The sequence below is a fragment of the Pseudorasbora parva genome, chromosome 4 (assembly GCF_024679245.1).
Source record: "Pseudorasbora parva isolate DD20220531a chromosome 4, ASM2467924v1, whole genome shotgun sequence".
In the NCBI taxonomy this organism is placed as follows: domain Eukaryota; kingdom Metazoa; phylum Chordata; class Actinopteri; order Cypriniformes; family Gobionidae; genus Pseudorasbora; species Pseudorasbora parva.
In genome coordinates, this window is record NC_090175.1 from 11463138 (window position 1) to 11486052 (window position 22915).

General features: G+C 38.6%; 1 protein-coding gene across 8 annotated transcripts in view; it reads right to left on the reverse strand.

Moving 5' to 3' along the window:
• The window catches only part of LOC137072893 (nuclear factor 1 X-type-like), a 130950-nt gene that overhangs the window by 10900 nt on the left and 97135 nt on the right, over positions 1–22915 (reverse strand). For 4 of the 8 annotated variants that reach the window (XM_067440888.1, XM_067440887.1, XM_067440889.1 and 1 more), the window contains 9 exons: positions 16734–16796; positions 15264–15338; positions 14348–14468; positions 14185–14220; positions 13935–14062; positions 12228–12308; positions 9694–9825; positions 4848–5017; positions 3441–3597 (listed from right to left, as the gene is read on the reverse strand). In XM_067440888.1, the coding sequence (XP_067296989.1) occupies positions 3441–3597; positions 4848–5017; positions 9694–9825; positions 12228–12308; positions 13935–14062; positions 14185–14220; positions 14348–14468; positions 15264–15338; positions 16734–16796 (963 nt within the window). Of the gene's footprint in view, positions 1–3440; positions 4694–4847; positions 5018–9693; positions 9826–12227; positions 12309–13934; positions 14063–14184; positions 14221–14347; positions 14469–15263; positions 15339–16733; positions 16797–22915 lie in introns of those variants that run through there. The other 4 variants (XM_067440892.1, XM_067440893.1, XM_067440894.1 and 1 more) reach the window with 3 other exon arrangements.

The window sequence follows — 22915 nt, forward strand, 5'->3', positions numbered from 1 at the left end:
ATCGTAGGCGCATTCAACAATGCACTCCAAAAATGCAATATGATTTACGCAAGCCGCTCCTTTCACGTCACTGATAAAATATGAAATCCATTTGAGTTATATTGGGAATGTTACTGAGAAAGTCGAACATCTATCTAAAACAGCCACTAAAAAGACTGATGAAAAGAGGGGAAAACATCATCCTGCACCAAGAAAGCTTTTTAAAGTACTCATGATCACATTTATTGTGGTCAATTTTGACTAAATTGTTGTAGAATTTATAATAGATAATCTGTTAGGCCTACATAATTACATGTAATTATATCCTTATTGTAACAAATGCAATGTTAAACGATTACAAGAACTATGTTACCTTTTCATAAGTGAGAATCAAGAACTTTAAAGTCTGGCTCCTCTTGAATTATTGACTAAACTATTGGTTTCCCCCATGTGTAAAATGTGTGCTGCTAAAAACAACAGACACTAGTGAAATGCAGGCTTTCAGATATTCAAATAGATAACAGGATTTTAAAATTATAATCAGTATAAGAACATTTGAAGTAAAGATTCTTTGACTTCCCATGGCACTTTGTACAAGTTGTTAACTATGGGCTACTTTATTGCGGTTATGTTATCAACCAACTTGACTATTTTGCAAAGAAATGCCCCATGGGAGTACCGGCACTTCATTTTTTCCACTTCAAGCACTGCCTAAACCAAACCCTAACTGTAACTCTATAGTAAGTACACGTAGTAATATTATTGTAGTAAAATTGTAGTAAAATAAAATTACTTATTTGAGTAAGTACAATGTAACAACATCACCTTAAAATGAAGTGTAACCTAAAATTGAATGTTCAAGGTATTCGTTATCATATGCAGGCATCTCCCGTTATTTTAGCGGTGCAAAAACTGTTCATTTCGGTGATTGACGTCATAAAGTGGTATTTGTTTTTGTATTGTTTTAACTTATTTATGTAGTAATAAACACACTAGTTTGAAGCACAAACAGTTTTACTGTTTACTGCACTTTAAGTTGGGCACAGAGCCACGACGAACAGCAGCTTGTGAAGAAAATATCTTGCGTCTTCATTGAAAAATAACTTACGGTCTTTCTTTCCATCAAAACTGAACTTAAAACCTGCATATAGGGCCTCATATATTGAAACAAGTTAGGTTAAATATTTCAGGAGGGTTACCAACGGTTGTGTTTAGGGTTATATCAATTCAACTTAAATAGTTTAACTACATAATTTAACTTTGTATATAATTAAATAACAAAATGTATAATAAATATAACTTAAATAACAACTACACAATTCCTGAAAATTAATAATACAAATACAGAATTGAATAGTAAGAGCTCAGAACTGCTAATACATTCAAAAAGGGGGGCAGGGGGTCCAAAAAATGCGGTCCCACTCAAATCAAGGAGTCAAGAGTCAAGGTTTGGCTGGTTACCTCCAGTTTGCCTTCTGCTGCCTTTAATGGCTCAGCTCAGGATAGTCAATATTGAAGGGCTTGGCATTGAGAACCCATAATCAAACATAAGGAAGCGCGCCAGCCAAAGAACTGCCACTGAGATGAATGGGAATGCTAATGGATAGATTTCTCTGGGTATTATAGTCCTTGGACCAATGGCAGACAGGTTGAGCACTTTTCAATTCATCAAGAAATCATTTTTCAATTCAGTCTTGTGCTGCTGGTTGTGCAGAAATTACATTTATTTATTCATTAACCGATTTATAGAAAATGTATATTTTCATTGGAGCCATTATAACTATATTTGCCTGGTCAATAAGTGCTAAAGGTTTTCAGTAAATGGCTGTTGTGGATTAAACGGCATTTTGGAAGGGAGGATTTGAATGCAAAAAATAAATACATTCAAAAATGAATTGGGCTTTCAAATTTAAAAGTCAAATTCACGGCAGTTGTGTGAAGCAGGAGGGAGGATATCAATGGGAAAAAATACACATTTTGTGTTTAAAAGTTCAAATTCAAACATTCGGAAATTCACTTCCAGATTCAAATGTCAAATTCAGGGCAGTTGTGTAAAATAGACAGGATGATTTAAATGCGGAAAAAATAAAGAAATAAAACATTCAGTTGAATTTAAAAAAAACAAAAAACTTTCAAATTCAAATTCAGGGCAGTTGTGCGGAGTGGACTCCATGAGATAAGAGGTGTTAATGAAACTGAGTGTGTGTGTGTGTGTGTGTGTGTGTGTGTGTGTGTGTGTGTGTGTGTGTGTGTGTGTGTGTGTGTGTTTGTCTGAAATATGACTGAAAAAGGCAGTTGTGTGTAAAAGCACCGAAAGATGGAAGGTAAAAAAAAATGTAAAAATGGAGGGATACGACAGGTTGAGACCGATACACCAATTCCATAGATATGAAATGAACGAATGAGAAACACAGTGAGAAAAAGAACATTCATGTGTGAGAAATGGAGAAAAGAAGGGATGGTCTCCTGAAAGGTTTCGCTCGACCAGGCTCCTCCTTTTGCCCACCCGCCCTGCTGACAGCACCCGACACACACACATCCCAAGCAAAGACCCACAACCCAGTGCCGCCCGCTCTCACACACTGCCAGACACATCACAAATCCCTTCACCTGCACGTCTACACACATTTCCTCTTTGTATTTATCTTGATGTGTCAATGGAAAGAAAGGCGCTTAATGTGGGGCGTCATTTTTTTGTTTGTTTGTTTGTTTGGAGTCCATGCCAGCTGCCCTGAATTTGATCTCTTGAAGGAAGAAAGGAAAGAAAGAAAAATGAAAAGTGAGAGCGATGAGGAGGGAGGCTGATCTATGGGAATGATTGGCTTTTTTTCTGCTTTGTTTCAGCCAATGAGAGACAGCTAAGTGTCTCCATCCCCATTCAATTGCAAAAGTCTGTGACTGATTGCAATCGGATAAATAAGTGAAAAAGCAGGATGAAAAGGGAATTGAATGAGGAAAATGAACAAAGAAAAAAGTCAGATGGAAGAGAGCAGGGCATCTAAAGCCAGAAATATACTTTACGCAAGTATGCAAATACAGACAGGAATGCTTAGTCTGGTACCGCACGTATTAGTGTGTGTTATTGTTGCGTTAACATTTCAATACTCAAGGGGGCGCTAGAGTTTCCTTAAAATATCGGTAACACTAAACCTTTTATTTTATTATCCAGATAGCTAGATATGAACGTAAACAGTTTAGAGAAAACGGACCATAGCAGCCGATGTTTTAAGCAAATGCTCGCTATGCGCTCTGAACATTTTTGGGAACGCAGCGACAGGCGGAAATAAACGTGTGTAGCTAGAACTGTCTGCGTTTGTCTACTTGCGTAGGGTATGCTTTGGCCCAAATAGTCACAAATCGTGGCCCTGTCACTCCAAAAATGTATGAGTTGTTTTCAGCGCAGCGGTAATGGGGCGATTTCGAGGGCTCTGGTGGGTCTGGTGCTTGAGCGGGACACTTACAGGGCGAGGCCGGGGAGCCGACTCCGCTCTCGGGGTGTGTGTGGCTGGGTTTGTGCTCGGACAGGGGGAGGGGCATCGGCACCGGCCGCGCTACCGGAGGAGGAGGAGGTGGCAGTAAGAAGGAGCCGGGCAGTTTGTTCTGACCGCTCCCGTTAGGCTGCAGATACACACACACACACACATACAGATGGTGAGGGGGTGAAAGAGGCGCACGCACACACACACAGATACAGAAATGTGGAGGCGTGCAATCACAAAAGTGAGATTGGAGTGTTACAAACGTACAAAGACATTGAAAACGTAATAAACATACACACATACACTGAGTTATTAAAGTGTCATATAACAATTTAAGTTCGGATCAGTTTTGAAAGAGGATAAAACTGCGGTCCAACTTACATCTATTTCACCAACTGAACTTTTGCTAATCTCCGCCTTTCCAATTCAGATTTGCAGTTTTGAGTTTTTAATGTTACTGCATTTTATTAATAATACAAAAAAAGGCAGGCTTTGCAATTCTCTCCAACCTACATACGGCTTATATTTAATGTTTATATAATTTACTTTTTTATTATTTTTTATTATTATTATTATCGTTATATAATAATTAAATTATTACAAATTATTATTATTATTTTTGTATATTTCATATAATAAAAGTGAATGGTGCTCTGAAAAGGACATCAAAGCATCATAACAGTAGTTAATATGATATGAGCAGCACTATATTTCAAGGCTTGTGAAGAAACAATAGCTTTTCATGTGGAGCAGATTTAATGAAAACCGTCACTGAATCTCAGACACACCAACACGTGTGTTCCCGCGTTTAATCACAAAAAAGATGATTAAAGGGCAAGATATTGTCAGTGAATAACACAAACGTTTTATGGTATGACTTGAGATAACATACACAGGTTGAATAGATTATATTTATTATGCCTTTTTGTGATTTTCATAAATTAAGTTTCCTGTTATTTTGGGAATATATACATTTTTTTAAGCTTGGCAGTGGTGCAAAGAGAACAGATGTTTAATGACTAAACTGATATGGTTGATAATGTGTCCTGCAACACTTTTTACATCATTTTCAGGTTGTGAACACATCCACACGATGAACCCATAATTTTAAAAATGTAACATGCAATCATTGTTTAGCACGACCACATCTGTTTTGAAAAATATATTTTAGTGTTTCATGACACTTTATAAGGAATGAGAGGATGAAATCAAACTCAAAACATGAAAAACGGAGACTGTCAGGTGTTAGATAATGGAGAGAAAGAGAAAGGAAGAAAAGAGAAAGAGAGAGGGACTTTAGCAGAGATGTGTGTCAGTGTTGTGTGTGTGTCCTGTCCACTGGTGCTGTTTGAATCGTGATGATGTTGTGTGTGTGTGCGTGTGTGTTACCTGTGCCCCCGGTTGCCCCGAGCCGTCAGCACAGACGAACTGGACGAACTCTTTGAGCGGGTCCTGATGGTGGTGATAGCGGATGGTGGGGTGGGTGAAATATGGACTGGACTGCTGGATGATGGAGGGAGCAGGGAAATGAAGGGCAGAGGCTGAGGCACGCGGACTCCCTGAGAAAGAGAGAAAGAAAGAAAGAAAGAGTGAGCGATATGTGTGTGAGATACATTAGTTATATTAGCATTTGTTTGTGTGTGTGTGTGTGTGTGTGTGTGTGTGTGTGTGTGTGTGTGTGTGTGTGTGTGTGTGTGTGTGTGTGTGTGTGTGTGTGTGTGTGTGTTTAAATTTAAATCTTTAAATCTCATTTGTTTATTACAGATGGTGCCTTTAGACCAAGTACGACAAATATTCTCAATAAATTAATTAAAATTTTAATGGAAATATATGCTGCTATTCAAAAGTTTGGGGTCAGAAAGTATCTTCTGCTCACCAAGGCTGCATTTATTTCATTAAAATACTGTAACATTTTGCAGTGCTTCATTTTGTTTAGTCTGTGGTGTAAAATATAAATGAGCAATTAAAGAAAAAACACTTGAAAGCAAAACATGGTCAGGTCAAAGCATCTAAAATAATTTGGGCGGCAATTTTTTAAAATCAATTTTCCTGGTAGTTCACTGTATGAAGAATTTTTGGGTAAAATATGGCACAGTTTACTTTATTTTGCTATCCTCAATTACATAAATGAACTATAGTGTCCTGCACCCATTAGTAAGAAAAAAAACTAATTCATTCATTTTTTCCTTAAATATATATATATATATATATATATATATATATATATATATATATATATATATATATATATATATATAAAACTAATTACTAAAAATTACTACTACTACTACTAATATATATATTTTTGTTTGAATAATTTAAGTGTCACCCCCCTTTTTGAAAATATGCATGAAAATTCACTATCCAAACTTCCAAAATGGTTGCAATTCAAGAATGCTTTGGAATATAGACATAAGTTTGGTCTCATTTTAAAGAAGACAGTCAGCAGAGTATTGCTCAAGTGAAATCAAAAATTAAAAGAATTAAAGTATAAAAAAGTTATGGAAGTTTAAATGTACTGTAAATCAATTATACTGTACTAGATACTTAATATTTAATATAAAATATATGTTACAAAATAATGTGTACTCTAAAATTACTATCAAATCAAAGCCATATGTCTAATTAATTTGTGTTCCAAATTTGAAGTTGATATCACAAAAATTGAAGTTCCCATGAGGTTTTGTTTAGGCGTTGTACCACAAATACCCACCGGGTGTCATTGAAATTCCATTGATTTTTTTAAATGCAATTTCCTGTGTCAAATGTATATATTTTTGTGTAAATATCACAAAACAGTTTGCAGATATAGAACCGTGAGACTCAGACCTTTCCGACGATATGCGTTTTGTCAAGATTAGAAAAGGTTTTTATTATAAAGTAGTTAAATAAATATGAAACATGACGACGCCACTTGGGGAGGAGCCCGCTAGAATAATTTAGAGCACCGCTTCCGTGGTAACGTGAGGTCCGATTTCAAAACGGTTTGCACAGGATGAATCTTGCGTTCATAAGCTTTCGAATGATATATAGTGTGTCAACAAATTTATCCAGATCAGGATAAATATAGGATATATTGTTTTAAACATGCAGTGGCAAATGGGCCCACCGGTGGGCCAGTGACACTTAAGGGGTTAAGTGTATATGATGCTCAGGAAACTGATTATTATTATCAATGTTGTTTCACTTCATGTTTGCTGAAAACGTTATCTATTTGTTTATATTTGCAGCATTAGTGGATGAAAAGAAAGTTCAAAAGATAGAAATCATTTGTATGAATTTACTCCTTTTACTACTTAGTCCCTTTTACTGCTGAATCTTACGTCATCCACGCAAGAAAAATAAGTCACACAGGTTCGGTAAAGACATGGGGATGAGTAAATTCATTTTTGGATATACTGTTTCTTTAAATGCCATTTTCACCATCCTCTCTTTCCTCTTTATCTATCTCATCCTGTCCCTCTTTTTTGTCTATCTCTAACTCCCTCTTTTTCTCTAGTCTTTCTTTTTTTTTTGGTGGTTCTTAATCTCATTAGGTACTTGGCAGAAGCCAGGCGCTATAGGGTGCCAACAAACACACACACACACACACACACACACACACACACACACACACACACACACACACACACACACACACACACACACACACACACACACACACACACACACACACACACACACACACACACACACACACACACACACACACACACACACACACACACAAATGCACTCATAAACGCCCTCACACACACAAACAAAAAACGGTATCTTCTCAATCTCCACAAGAGTTATTCATCGCTCACAAAAGCAAACCACAGTATCTCTTTCACCACAGCGGCCAACATCCATCCATAACTCACACAAACGCATTAGGAACGGCAGCGAGACAGTCTCTCTCATGTGCACGCATTCTGCCCTCTTTCCCCGGCCTAACGCAGACCTTGCTTTTTCCACTGTCTCGACTCTGCATAAACATTCTAACCAGAAGCGTCTGCCGGAGAAAAACTTCCACAATCACACGCACGTATAATCCATTTAAAGCTGCCGCTCTCGGCCCCGCTGACCTTTACTTGATTAGGCCTCGCCGGCTGCAGTCGGACCCGGACGGATAGGAATTCGCCGATTTCCCAGGGCCATCGGATGGGATTAAACATCCGGGACGTCAGGGAGAACACGGGAGGGAGCTTTGAAGCGCTCTCCTTTGGGTGGGAACGGAGACGTTTCGAGTGGCCTGTGAGAGAGCAGTCTTAATGCCTCTGAATATCATCGGGATTTTCACGGCGCTCCGAACACGCCTGCCAAGAAGAGCCCGATAAGAGCATCATCCCCCACATACACACGCTCTCCTTCACATTTTGTCCTGTGCCAATATGAATGACAGCATGCCTGTATAACAAGCAACATGCTCGCTGGCTAATTTTAAAAACGGAGAGAGCGAAACGTACAGTTTTTATACGATTCTCTTGGTCACGCATCTGTTACGCATTGGAAGCTTTCTAAACATTCCCTCATGGCCTCTCCCATTTGTGTCTCCATCTCTCTCCTTCTCTTTTCTTCAACCGCGAATAGTCTCTAGTGATTCACAAGGAAGTTGAAATGTGAATGTTTGAAATGAGAACAATATGAGCGAATCAAGAACTCAACTCTGCAAACTCTTCTTTAAGGATTAAATGAGCACCATTCTTCACAAATGTCTTGGAAATGGTGAAAATGTTGCATTAAATCGAATACCTTCAGTATGGATTCTGGTTCTGATTCGTTTAACAATTCCTTATGGATTCTTTTAGTCATTTAGACATCTGTTAGTCCAACTGCTCTGAGCTGATTGATAAGTTAGGGTTATTCGTTTGTGAATTGAACTACCCTGCTCATGTTGTATTTTTCACATTGTAGATTTTAGTAGAGGTGCATACAGCTAAATAATGGTGCGGGAAACACTTTTCGAGTACTGTATTTAAGTGTGGTTTTCGTCCACAATGGTCAAAGAATTAATGAAATTCATTCAAATCAGATAAGAATCGATACTTGGCCCCAACCCAAGCAAGAGTTTTAAACTGCACAGTATGTGAGATTTCACAGAACATCTGTGACGTGGTTTCTACATACAGTAACACATTTAATTCGCTTAAAGGGTTAGTTCACCCGAAAATTTAATTGATGTCTATAACTCCTCACCCTAATGTCGTTCCTCACCTGTAAGACCTCCGTTCATCTTCACACACAGTTTAAGATATTTTATATTTAGTCCGAGAGCGTATACAAGTGTATGCACACTATACTGTCCATGTCCAGAAAGGGAATAAAAACATCTTCACAGTACTCCATATGAGACATCAGTGGGTTAATCAGAGTCTCTTGAAGCATCGAACATACATTTTGGTCCAAAAATAACAAAAACTACGACTTTGTTCAGCATTGTCGCCTCTTCCGGGTTCGTTTTCAAACCTCAAATAAAGATTCAAACGGTTGTGAATCAGTGAATCGATCAATGATTCAGACTGGTGTCAAACTGCTGAAATCACGTGACATTGGCGATCCAAATCATTGAACGATTCGGGGAAGAGAAGACAATGCTGAATAAAGTCGTAGTTTTTGATATTTTTGTACCAAAATGTATTTTCGATGCTTCAAGAGATTCTGATTAACCCACTGATGTCTCATATGGACTAAAATCTAAAATATCTTAAACTGTGCTCTGAAAATGAACGGAGGTCTTACGGGTGAGGAGCGACATTAGGGAGAGTCATTAATGACATCAATTTCATTTTTGGGTGAACTAACCCTTTAAAATGAATACAACGTAGGTTACACATTTAAAGAAACATGAGGACATTTCCACCACACACACTTGAAAATGGAGGGAAAAGCTGTGGATGAAATGATGGTGAGAGAAGAGAGGAAAAGATGGAGAGCAAGAGGGTACATGGATGGATGGTGTCGTTCATGAACTGTGGCAGCTTCTTACTCTCTCTGTCTCTCTGCCCAGCCAATCAGAGGTCTCCATCAATAACTCGCCACTGTTAAGAGCCAATCAGATGCCACTGAGGGCAATTTTGGACTAGTGTGGTGCTATGATAGGACTTTTGGACCAATCAGAAGCCTACGCTGCAATCTAATCCTTCAAATCCCTCCTTTCCCCCTCCATTCTCTCTCTCTCTCTCTCTCTCTCTCTCTCTCTCTCTCTCTCTCGCTCTCTCTCTCTCTCCCTGCTGGAGTGTGTCTGTCTCACCTGGTCTCACGCCTGCCAGCATGGGCAGCGGGTGGTGTGTGAAGGCCATTCGGGGGGACCTCGTCTGTGCTGACAGGGCGCTGAAATCGAATTTCCCCGCTGGCTTCTTTAGAGACCCAGGAGAGGACAGCCCTGCCAGAAACCACACGTCAACAACAACAACAGCAGCAGGGCACAGCACACACACCAATCAAACACTCGCTGACTAGCTCAACTAACTAACTTAAAGGAGCCGTTTTGATTTTTGATGGGAGGGGGCTGATTTATGACAAACTAAATGAGCCTGTTCACTTGTTTCTTCTCATTTTAATACCAGCTATGCTGACGAATGGAACAAATCAAAATGGGCGGTATGACCGAAAACTTTTTTACTATATACTGGTTATTTTTGCAAGAATTTTAACAAAAATGTTTAGTAGTCTACTTTTTTGGGAAGCTTGTTTCTGCCACAGAATAAAACATTTTAAAAAGATAATTGCGCCTTTTTATCTCACAATTTAAAGAATTGTATCAAAGTCAGAATTGCCAGATATAAACTTACAATTCTGACTTTACAACATACAATTCTGACTTTACAACATACAATTCTGACTTTACAACATACAATTCTGACTTTATTTCTCTGAATAATGAGATATAAACTCACAATTGAGTTATGAACTCCAAAAAACAGTGAAAAAAGTGCTTTTCCCCCTCAGATTTACGAGTCTATATCCCACTATTCTGAGAAATAAAGTCAGAAAACTCGCAACTCTAATAAAAAAGTCACAATTGTGAGTTTATATCTCGCAATTCTGATAAAAGCTACAAGCATATTTGATTATTTTCCCTATTCATTTGAAACTTTATCAACAAGTTCAATATTATTATTATACTTTCTTATTACAAAAATGAATAATAAATTTTATCAGTGCAAGAACACCTGAGGTAAAAGACTTAAAAACTGCAGAATTAATATTATTAAAACGATAGTTCTGACTCTAAAATCTGGATGAGCCATCCTGTAAAATAGCCCAAATACACACACCTGCGAACAAGTTGCGACCATTCAACTGTATTCAGCTTCACTAAACAAGTTACTCCTCGTCTTGGCTTGTTTGGTTCATGTCCTGCTTTATATTTTCACATTCCTGCACATTTCTTTGCCGACTTTAATGTGTAAATAATGTAAAGCAGTCCTTTCCACAAATAGCCATGCAAATATAGCCTGTAGCAGTATAAACGTTGACACATTTCTACCTTCGCACAGTGTATATAGCGTCATACCACCAAACCGTAGTCTTCTGTAAGTGTTCCTTAACTATTAAATTAGCAACACCTCAACTGGTTCAATCCATCACCAGAAAGATGAAAGAGAGATGAAAATAACATGAAAAGGTGAGAAATTGCAGGAGAAAGTGATAACAGAGCAGGGATGGCTCATAATTGGAAGATAACCAAAGAACACACACACACACACACACATACACACACACCGTCCTCCTGGCACCCATTGCTTAGCATTACTCATACACATACACACACTTGAACTTCAGTTTAATGCTATTTTTTCCTCTCTACATTACAAGGCATTAAATCCCATTTCAGCTTAATTCCCCCTTCTCACTGCACTTTTGAGTGTGCTTGTTCTCGCATGCGTGTATGTGTGTGTGTGTGTGTGTGCCAGAGAGAACACCCGTGTGTGTGGGAGTGTGCAAATGCATGTGAAAGTGTTAAGTCTGTATATGTATATTTATCACGAAATGTGTACACATGCACACAACACACTCTCGCCTCCTGGTTCTTTTGAAATTACAATTTGATGCACTTTAAAAATAGATTCCAATATTCACAGCGCAAAAACATGCACAAAAACTAAAGTTGGCTAGTTTTTTTATTTATTTTATCTTTGGGGAAAATGGAGGGAAAAGCATTGCTTTCTGATTATGACATTCACACACAAACGCAGAGCAGATGTCTCCCACTACTGTAGATACACGCAGGAGCCATCTGGGACCAGAACACAGACTGAGAGTGTGTGTGTGTGTGTGTGTGTGTGTGTGTGTGTGTGTGTGTGTGTGTGTGTGTGTGTGTGTTAAATGCATGGACAGAAGGTGCACCTGTGTTGTGCCTTTTCTAAGTGTTTGTTTGTGTATGTGTGTGTGTGTGTGTGTGTGTGTGTGTGTGTGTGTGTGTGTGTGTGTGTGTGTGTGTTGCTCTGACTTCGACTGTCCCATCTGGGTTCTTCCAACACTACTTGCTGATTGTGTAATTATGCGATCATTTAGTTTAGTGTCTAACGTACCCCAAAAGCACATTATCAAGGCTAAAGCATGCTTCATTGACACTTAACCTCTCATATAATTCTGAATAACATTGAAGATTATCATTAAAAGTGACTTTAACGATGTTAAACATCAATAACATGGGTAAAAAAATATATTCTGCTTTGTGGTTGACACCTGATGCACTAGTGTCCTGTCTGGTCCTGATACTAACCTGTCTTCTTCCACTGCTTGTGTACATGTGCAAGTGTGTGTAGTGTGTATTCTAACCATGGTATGGAAACTGCACGCCATCATTCTCATGTTTTATCTTCCTCTCTTGAACACTCGTCAAATGGTGCTGTACTGCAACTGGAGAAGAGAATTGTTAGCACGAAAGAAGGTCATGGTGTGTTTAGTGCCTTTTCCACCGACACGGTGCTGGTGCCCAGTCTTGCCCAATTTCCACTGAACCCAAAAACCGCCTTTGCTCTTTGAGACGTGCTCATTGACTGCCTTAAGACACAAACTGCTATGATGTCAGTGGCTGACCTGAAGGTTTACACTATGTGTAAGTTTTAGTTTGACTGAACTCATGGAAAATAGATTCTAGATCAACTACAATTTATAGGGTTGTCGTTTTTATTAAAGACACATTATGCAGGATTTCTGGATTAAAATATCCAAAAACCACTAGAACAATGTTATATATTCTGTGTACTTGTGTACTTACATTATGAGTGATTTTAACCAGGACACGGACCGCTGACATCCTACTCACATACCCTCGAAACATCAAAGATGCTTTAATATATAATGTGTTTTATTAGACAGGTGAGCAACTGTTTGGATACATTCGTGTAGTCTTATTAGTCTTAGTCTCATTGTTTAAATCTGGTTTATATCCATCTCGCTCACTGCAGTGTGAATAAGTGTCTCAGAGCCTCTGAGTGAACGCACCGAGTAGCATTATAACATCATTTTCAACACACTCAAATGTATCTAATATGATAAAACAGAGCTGTTACCTCACATACACGAGCGAAAGAAGCGGAAGCGTCGTGAATAAAATAAAAGCGCCGCAAAATCAAGGCGTCTTCAAGCTACGCCTTTGTTTTGAATATTGTCTCAGAGCCGCTGAGTGAATGCACAGAAATATTTTTGCAGTAAAATATCTAAACACCACCAGGCCAGTGTTATATATATTGTTCAGTTGAGTACTTACAATATCCCAACTATTTGTAAATCGTGAGAAAATTGCTATTTTAACCAAGGAGCTGGGACGTCTGAGGGAGTCGCCTGACAATTGCGTCATATCTGCGTTACCCTCGGTTTCCGGTTTTATTTTGCAGAAATGCTTTACTCTGAGCAGTGTGAACAAGAGTCACAGCAGCCGCTGAGCGAACACAAAGAGTAACGTCATAACATCACTTAATACACACTTAAATGTATCTAATATGATAAACAGAGCTGTGTTACTTCATACTCATGACCAGAAAAGCAGAAATGGCTTCGGCGACTGTGGCATAATAAAAGTCCCGCTGCTCGCGAGGTGTGTGTCGTTCATCTCATTAACAATCGCTCCAGCGGCCGTGCTCAGCTCCTCAACACTCGGTCCTGCTCTGCTTCACTACAGTAACGTTAATAATCACATCCATCAACATGATTTCTGCCCGAGTCCTATCCCGATGCTTTTCCACCGGCTGTGAGATGAAGATCACATGCCCCAAGATTTTGCGCTCAAACTTACCGTCATCAAACTACGCCTTTGTTTTGAATAGGCGACTTCTGATAGACGGAAAAGTTACATAAACTTATTTTACAAAATAGTCATCTAACTTCTAATCTAATTTTATAATAACTTTGTCATAACTTTTTTAATCAGTTCCATTGTTCTGCTCTCAAGTTAGTGGAAATGTGGGCTGGTCCGAGACTAGACTCAGGCATCAGCACTGCTTCAGTGTAAAAGCCGTATGTGTGTGTAAATGCGACGCTCACCTGCATCAACATCATTTGGCCAGCCACTGGACTGGGAGCTGGTGCCGGCCGGAGAACGACTGGAGTAGAAGACGTCATCAACAGGACTCTCCATCTCACTGTCATCTATAGACTTACGCTTATTAGAGCTGAAGAGAGAGAAAGACAGATCGAGAGGTTTTTCGATGCCCCTGTGAGAGATTCCTAAAGACAGGCAGAGAGAAACACAGAAAAGATGCAGAGATGTCGAAGACTGTGACAGACTGAGTACCTCCGAGGAAGACTGGCGTACAGCTCCACCTCAGACCTACAGCGCAAGAAGAACGACAGACAAGGAGGAAAACAGAAGGAAGGACAAAAAGGAGAGCGAGACAGATCAAATCAGACACTGAATCAGACACAAACAGCAGGTATGTGTGTGTGTGTGTGTTCACCTTGTGGATGGAGGAGAGGCAAGCGAGCGTCTGCCGAGCGCTACTTGGTTGATATTGTAGTAACTGGGACTTTCCAGATCCGCAAGTGAGAAATTAGGACCTGATGCTGTTGCAACTGGCGCTGCGGAAGAGATGAAAATGCTGAAGATTGAACTTTTGAAACGAAAAATCTGAACTGGAAGACTTAGAAATCGAACCGAGAGAGAAGTTACTAATCTATTTATGCTAAATTAATGTAAGATGCATTTCCTAGACTCTCAATGTCACTGGGGCGGTACCCTTTCAAAAGATACATCGCTTCTTTTTTACCCTTAAAGGGTCTGTATTAGTACCTTTTGAAAGGATAACAGCTTTTGCACCTTTTTTTCTGAGTGTGCCGACCTTAGAACTTGCTAAGCATCAGCATTACTTTTTTGAAGTACTGTTAACTAAAACTTTTAAAAAATTGCTACGTGAAATATTATAAACAATCTGATATATATAAAAAGCTATTTCATTTCAGCTATTTGCCAAGGAAGCATTCCTCATTTTCATTTAGTTTGACTTAAAGTAGTAAAAAAAAGGTATTTAAAAATTTATTAAAATGTATCGACATATAAAAAATATAAAAAATTACAAAAAAACAACTAAATTAGATAACACTTTATTTTACAGTGTCTGTTACATGTACTTACCATAGTAATAATAACAGTAAATTATGCACAATTACATGCACCAAACCCTTATCCCTTATATTCTGATTGATTCATTACATGATTTAGATCAGTGACTCTTCTGATTCAGTCCGTTCGGTTTCACTGATTCATTTATAAGAACCGCAACAGTTAAACGAATTATTCATGAATCGAGCAACACAACTAAGGTAAATACAGTATTTGTTGCCGATTCAAGAAGTGGTGTGTGTTACAGTACTTACTCTGAGACACTCGTACCAGCTCGGCTACGTTCCACACCCCTGAAGTCACAAAGCAGTCCTGAAAACTCAGATGTCCTGCAGAGAGGTAAACACATGCCTCACTCAACTGGAACCTGGGCTCTGTGATAACAGCATATTTAAGAGACCAGTACCACATGCATCAAGCATCAGACTATAATGCGTTACTTATACAAATAAGAAGTTAAAGGGATAGTTCACCCAAAAATGAAAATGTGGTGTTTATCTGCTTACCCCTAGGGCATCCAAGATGTAGGTGTGTTAGTTTCTTCAGTAGAACACAAATTAAGATTTATAACTTCAACCGTTGCTGTGTGTCGGTACTAATGCATGTGAATAGGTAACAACTCTATGAGAGTAAATAAAAAAACATGCTAGACAACGTGCACAAAAACCCTGCTGCTCATGACGACACATTGATGTCTTAAGACACGAACTGATTGGTTTCTGTGAGAAACACAACAGTATTTTTTATTTTATTTTTACCTCATATCCAGACGAATCTCATCTAGTGTTCCCATCAGCTATTACTTCCGTCTGATAAGGTCAAAATTGCGCGATCATAGATTTATTTGGATATGAGGTAAATGGAAAAAATAATGGATATGGAAAAAAAACCAAATAATAATAACAAAAATACTGTTGGGTTTCTCACAGAAACCGATCGTTTTGTGTCTTAAGACATGAGAGTGTGTCGTCACGAGCAGCAGGGTTTTTGTGCACGTTGTCTAAGCATTTTATTTATTTTTTGCTCTCATAGAGTTGTTACCCATTCACATGCATTATGACTGGCACACAGCAACGGTTGGAGTTAAAAAAAAAAATCTTCATTTGTGTTCTACCGAATTACCAAAGAAACCGATATCTTGGATGCCCTGGGGGTAAGCAGATAAACGCCACATTTTCATTTTTGGGTGAACTATCCCTTTAATACTGAGCAAATTGTTTCCATTCTAACACTCTTGCTTATGTGATATTACTGTAGCACTACCATTCAAAAGTTTAGGGTCAGTAAGATTTTTTTATTTAAAATAAATAAATTAAGCAATGATGCATTACATCGGTCAAATGTGAGAGGAAAGACTGTAGATGTATATTTCAAATAAATGCTGTTCTTAATCATTAAAGAATCCTAGAAAAATGTATCAGGGTTTTCACAAAGCAGCACACTGTTTTCAACATTTATAATAATCATAAATGTTTCTTTAGCATCAAATCCTCATATCAGAATGATTTCTGAAGGATCATGTGACACTGAAGACTGGAGGAATGATGCTGAAAATTCAGATCACAGAAATAAATGACATTTTAACAAATATTCAATTGATAAACTGTTATTTTAAACAGTACTAATTCTACTGTATTTTTGCTCAAATAAATGCAGTCTTGGTGAGCAAAAGAGACCGACCCCAAACTTTTGAACGGTAGAGTATAATAGTGAATAAGTCTCACCGTTTGGCGGGGGTTTGATGTCCGAGTCTCCTTGTTGACTGGAATTGTCTGATTGGCCAGATTCTGCAATGAGACAAAAAGAAAAAGATGCATTGAAATGGCAGAAAATGCTTCATATTCACTTATTGCTGTTCGAATTGGACCGTTCAGTGATGTTTGGACGCAACAGCATTGTGAGCCGATATTTTCAAGCTGTGTGAACACGAGAGAAAACGAGAGACGAGTGTCTGAGTACATATGCATGAAAGTGTGCGTTATCAGCACAGTTTATGGCAGGCTGCGCGTGCATGTGTGTTTGCGGAGGTGTTTATCGGGCGGTTGTGGGTGATAAGGGAACACACTGGCCCATGCCAGCGCGATTTGATAGAGTGTGTAGAGATTAGGGCAAATACACTCGCACTAACAAAAGAACAGCAGACTAAACGGAGGAGAAAGAGCGAGACGGTCTCTTTTCTCTCCTTTTAGCATGTCTCCATCTCTGTCTCTCTCTCTCTCTCTTTCTCTTTTTCTGGAGTCCTGGCAGCCATTTTAGTCTTTGGCAGCCATCTTAGTATTGGCGGTGTACACACATTCCTGCTAGCTGACGACACACACACATACACACAGGATAAACATAGGCCCAAACCCATGAAGACGGCTGGAAAATGTGTACAGTAGGTTGTGTTTCACACGGCATACAGCATCCCAGTCCCGTTTGAGCTCAGTGATGCTCAGACTGACAGCGAAAGGGAGGACGATACGATCAGCGACCGTCATTCAGTCTCAATGCGTGCTGAGTTCTGGAGACACGAGGAACAGCTTCCATTTTAATTCGTTACGGATTCGAAAGAAGCCCTGGCGTTCGATGCTTTCTAAAGCGTCACTTTTTGTCATTCTGGAGCTTGAAAGCAGCCGTCACACCTACACAGAAAAAGGTACAGAGCTGTCACTGGGGTGGTGCCCTAAAGTACAAAAGTGAAAAGGTAAATCTTTGTACCTTACTCATCCCTAAATGGTACATATTAATACCTTAAAAGGTACATATCAGTACTTTAGGAGTGCGTGTTAGTACCTTAAAGGTACATAGTAGTACCTTTTCGGTTTTGTACCTTAGAGTACCACCCCAGTGACAGAAATGTACCTTTTTTTCTAACAGTGTAAATATACAGAAAAGAGCAGCTAGGATGTTCTTCAAAATTTCACCTGTTGTGTTAAGGAAGAACACACTCTCAGAAAAAAAGGTACAGTGCTGTCACTGGGGCGGTACCCTAAGGTACAAAAGTGAAAAGGTACATCTTTGTACCTTACTCACCCCTAAATGGTACGTATTAGTACCGTAAAAGGTACATATCAGTACTTTAAGAGTGCATATTAGTACCTTAAAGGTACATAGTAGAACCTTAAAGGTACATATTAGTACCTTTTTGGTTTTGTACCTTAGGGTACCGCCCCAGTGATAGAAATGTACCTTTTTTTCTGACAGTGAACATGTAACAACATGAAGTTGAGCTAATAATAAAGGGACTGTCATTGAACTTCTATGATCTATTGTCAATGTACTGTAGACGAGGGCAGAATATTTGTGATCTTTTCACACAGTGTCACACATGCACACAGATCAGTGCAGACTGACTTCAACACACACACAAATAATGTCCATACAGTATGTACTGTTCATCTAGAGCAGCTTTATGAGGTAGAACACAACCGAAGGGGGGAGATACCTTTTTAATACATTTTTCTTTAATGTTTCAGGTTAGTGAAACATGCACCCCAACTTTTTTAAATATACACTACACTCTAAATAATGCTGGGTTGTGTTAACCCATGTTTGGGTCAAATACAGACAAACTCAACAGTTGGTTTAAATGTTTAAAATATAATTTGGGTTGAAACAATCCAACATTTTACTATTCAAAAGTATGGGGTTGGTAATTTGTTTAATGTTAGTGAAAGAAGTCTCTTCTGCTCACCAAGGCTGCATATATTAGATACAAAATACAGTAATCATTTGAGATATTATTACAATTTAAAATAACTGGTTATATTGTAAAATGTCATTTATTCCTGTGATCTGAATTTTCAGCATTACTCCAGTCTTCAGCGTCACTTTCAATAAAACACAAAGTTCAATACAGCAGTATTTATTTCATATATATATTATTTAGGATTACATGTCTTTACTGTCTCTTTTGGTCAATTTAAAGCTACACTGTGTAACTTTTTTAGTTTATTCTTAGCTAAAAACACTTAGTTCTTTCAAAAATATATGTGCTCATTAATGTATATTTACTTCTTTCAAGTAATAAAGTATTCTTGTAAGTTTATAATATGCCATTGACAATACATACGGGTGAGGGGTTCGAATGCCGGTCGCCATGTTGCCCCTCCATCTTGAAAGTACATTAGCCCCAGAGGGACATACCCGTAAATTCAAGATTCGGCTTTCGCGTTTTAACACTCGATGGCACCTTGTCGAATGTGAAGAGGGGGATTGCCATGTTAATTTTGGACTAAATCGGCCACCGTAGGAGTTAAAACGAAATCAGAATTGAGAGGAACAGAAACTATTATTCACTGGATGGTCATATACCTCCCAGTGTAGATTTAATGCATCCATGCCGAATTAAAGAAGTATACTTTGTTTTATTTTTACCCCAAACATTTCTCTCTTATGTGATTTTTGAAGATAAGCTTATCCTAAAAACACAGCTAAAGGATTTATAAAGGTAGACCATATCAGTTTGTCATTTGACAGCTTTGCGTGAGAAGAACAGAATTATATGTTAAAACTTCATCCCTGCAGCTGTCAAATGGAAGCACGTTTTTACCTTACATGTCCGTTTTATTATCATTTATAATGACGAGATTGAGACTTTAGGTGCGTGCGTGTTTGTGTCTAAAAAGGACTCTCTGTGTCTTTTAAACAGTTCTCTCTCTGACCCAAACAGATGTTAAACCCCATACAGCCACTTTTTCTTCGCCCCCTCCCTCTGTCCCCGTTTATCAGCGTGCAGTTGGGTTTCGCTTAAGAGGTTTAGCATTATGTTGCTAAACATTCTGACCTTTTTTTAATCTATAATGCTCTTAAAGTGTTCCAAAGCGCCCTAATCCCCTCCGCCTTCTCACTCCGCGGCTCTCCGCACTCATTTATCAGCCAATAGTCATCATTCTCCGGCTCCCTTTCAGCTCTAATTATTTATTTCTCATCCTGAGCTCAGTGTCACGATGAGAAATATCTCATAGCTGGAGGACATGCGTGTAGATGTGCGGCGCTGGGCTGTTTGACTGCGAGCGCGCGCGCTGGATTACAGATGCTCGGGAGTCACAGAGTCATCCGAGACAAACATCTGTCTGCACTTACACATGAAGAGCTTTAGGGAGCAGCTCAGCGAATGTAAACTCATTTGTGAGGTTATTTCATTAAAAGCAAGCTGTTTTTCTATGTGCATTTGCGTGTGTACATTTTTCTATGTATGCATGTGTAAGTCGGTGTATGAAGGAGCAGGTGTGTGAGATTGGTTTCGGCACAGCCTGTCACCCATCTGTGTGCCCGTCTGCAGCCAGAGTCTGCCAACACACACACACACACACACACACACACACACACACACACACACACACACACACACACACACACAGAACGAGAGAGAGAGAAGAATGAAGAAAGAGACACATAAACACAAGATTTGAGAGCAAAAATAAAAAATAAAAATAGGCATCTTTCACACATAAATCCAAGCATCTCCATCAGTGTGCTGACATAAATAGCTTTAACACACACTCACACCAGAGCGATTCACCCTGGCTATTGAAGACATGTGATGTGGGCTCTTTATAAGCTTTTGACTGGATGGGCACATCAGATCTCAAAGGAATCCCAGGAGGACACTCGTCCACAAAGACAGACAGAGGAGGATTGAGATGGTCGAATAATAATCACACTGTGTTTCTCAAAATACTATAGAAATGATAACTCACCTAAAGACCGATCATAATTGTTTTGAGTAACTATTCTATTCTGCTCTACTTTTTACTATTATACTTTTTTCAGTTATATTCTATTGTAAAAGCCTGCCAAGGTCAATTTTAACTCAAATTCAAGAATTACACACACACACACACACACACACACACACACACACACACACACACACACACACACACACACACACACACACACACACACACACACACACACACACACACACACACACACAGTCATTTTTGATTAATTTAATGTACATGAAAAGTAGTGTGTATAATTTTCTATGCAAATAAAAAAACATATGTGTACATATTATATATATATATATATATACTGTGTAAGGCTGAACTTTACATATATATAGATAGATAGATAGATAGATAGATAGATAGATAGATAGATAGATAGATAGATAGATAGATAGATAGATAGATAGATAGATAGATAGATAGATAGATAGATAGATAGATAGATAGATAGATAGATAGATAGATAGATAGATAGATAGATAGATAGGAGTTTCCACAAAAATGATTAAGATGAATAATAATAAATGGAATAAATAAATAATAAATGTTGCTTGAGTATCAAATAATCCTATCGGAATGAGCACAGGAATAAATTACATTTTAAACACACACACACACACACACACACACACACACACACACATATATATATTTAAACATGTTACAATATTACTGTTTAACTGAAATTTTGATCAAATGAAGACTTGGTGAGCATACGAGACTTTCAAATACAATAATAATAATTTTAAAAAAATGTTACCAACCCCAATCTTTTGAACAGTAGTGTACAAAATCATATTTTCTTGATAATTCTATATTAATATAGCCCATATTATACATATTAAATATTATATTTAATTGAGAATGATATTTATTTGCAACTGAATGTCCAATACTGAACCCTTCAGTTGAGAAATATTCTTAATTTCCTCATAATTTTGAAAAAGAAGATATCATCATGCTTTTTTTCCCTTTGGTTTCCGCCATTCAGCGTGACCTGGTCATGATTTCCTGAGGATGAAGTCTATTCTGTGTCCAGTAGGGGGCTCCGGAGGACAGTGAGGACACCAGGCATGCAAACATTGGAGAGAAAAGCCCCAGAGCTTTAAGAGACAGCAGGTGATGTGATTTGGGCCATTTCAGGGCAGTCACAGGTGTGTAATTTCACATCAACAAACATCACCTTTCAGTGTCAATAAAAATAAACACCGTTTGTTGACACTTGTGGTTTGATCGCTGTGGTTGTCTTTCTCCACACAGCCCAAGGCCAATAAATTACATCATAAACACACTCTTATGCAACACAAACAGAGAAAAACACTGATAACGCTCCTCAGACTTACTACCTAAGGCTGAATCCGTGGAGATGCAGCAGGATGTGAATCCATTTGTGCGTATGTGTGTGTGAGTGTGTGTCCTCAGAACACCCTGTGACCCAGACAGGATGTGACTGTTAAATAGGCTTCACAATAGTTCAGTGTGTGAAGGGCTGCACAGGATACCAGGTATAACACACACACACACACACACACACACACACGTTGGGTTCCTATGTTTTATGGGGACGTTAGATAGGCGTAATGTTTTTTATACCGTACAAACTATATATTCTTCACCTACACTAAATCTAAACCTACCCAAATCTAAACCTAAAAATGCTTTCAGCATTTTTACATATGATTTGACATGATAAGACTTATAAGCCGTTTTCCTCATGGGGACCAAAAAATCTTTGTGAGGAAGATGTTGTCCCCATAGCGTAGGGAATACCTGAAACACACACTTTTGATTCAATTTGTATCAATTTAATGCATCCTTGCTAAATAAAAGTAGATATTTGAAGAAACGCCCCAAACTTTTCAATGCTTACAACACACTAGCATCAAAGCGGTGAGTTTTGCATACAGCAGCACCACTCTTGCTCTTCAGAAAATGCCAAAATATTTTTGGACAGTGCTACAGAGATCCACGGAACTGATCATGTGATGTAAAAATGCCACTTTGTGCCACAGAAAGAGAAAGAAAGTGATACAAAGTGAAAGAGCCTGAAGGAGGTCTGGGAACAGAAGGTTCTGCCAAAAAAGCCGGGAGAGAGAATTAGGAGGGGGAAGGCAGACGGGATCTGTTGCCAAGGAAAGTGAAGAGAAGAGAGGAGTACACAACATACATCTAGACAAAGAGAACAG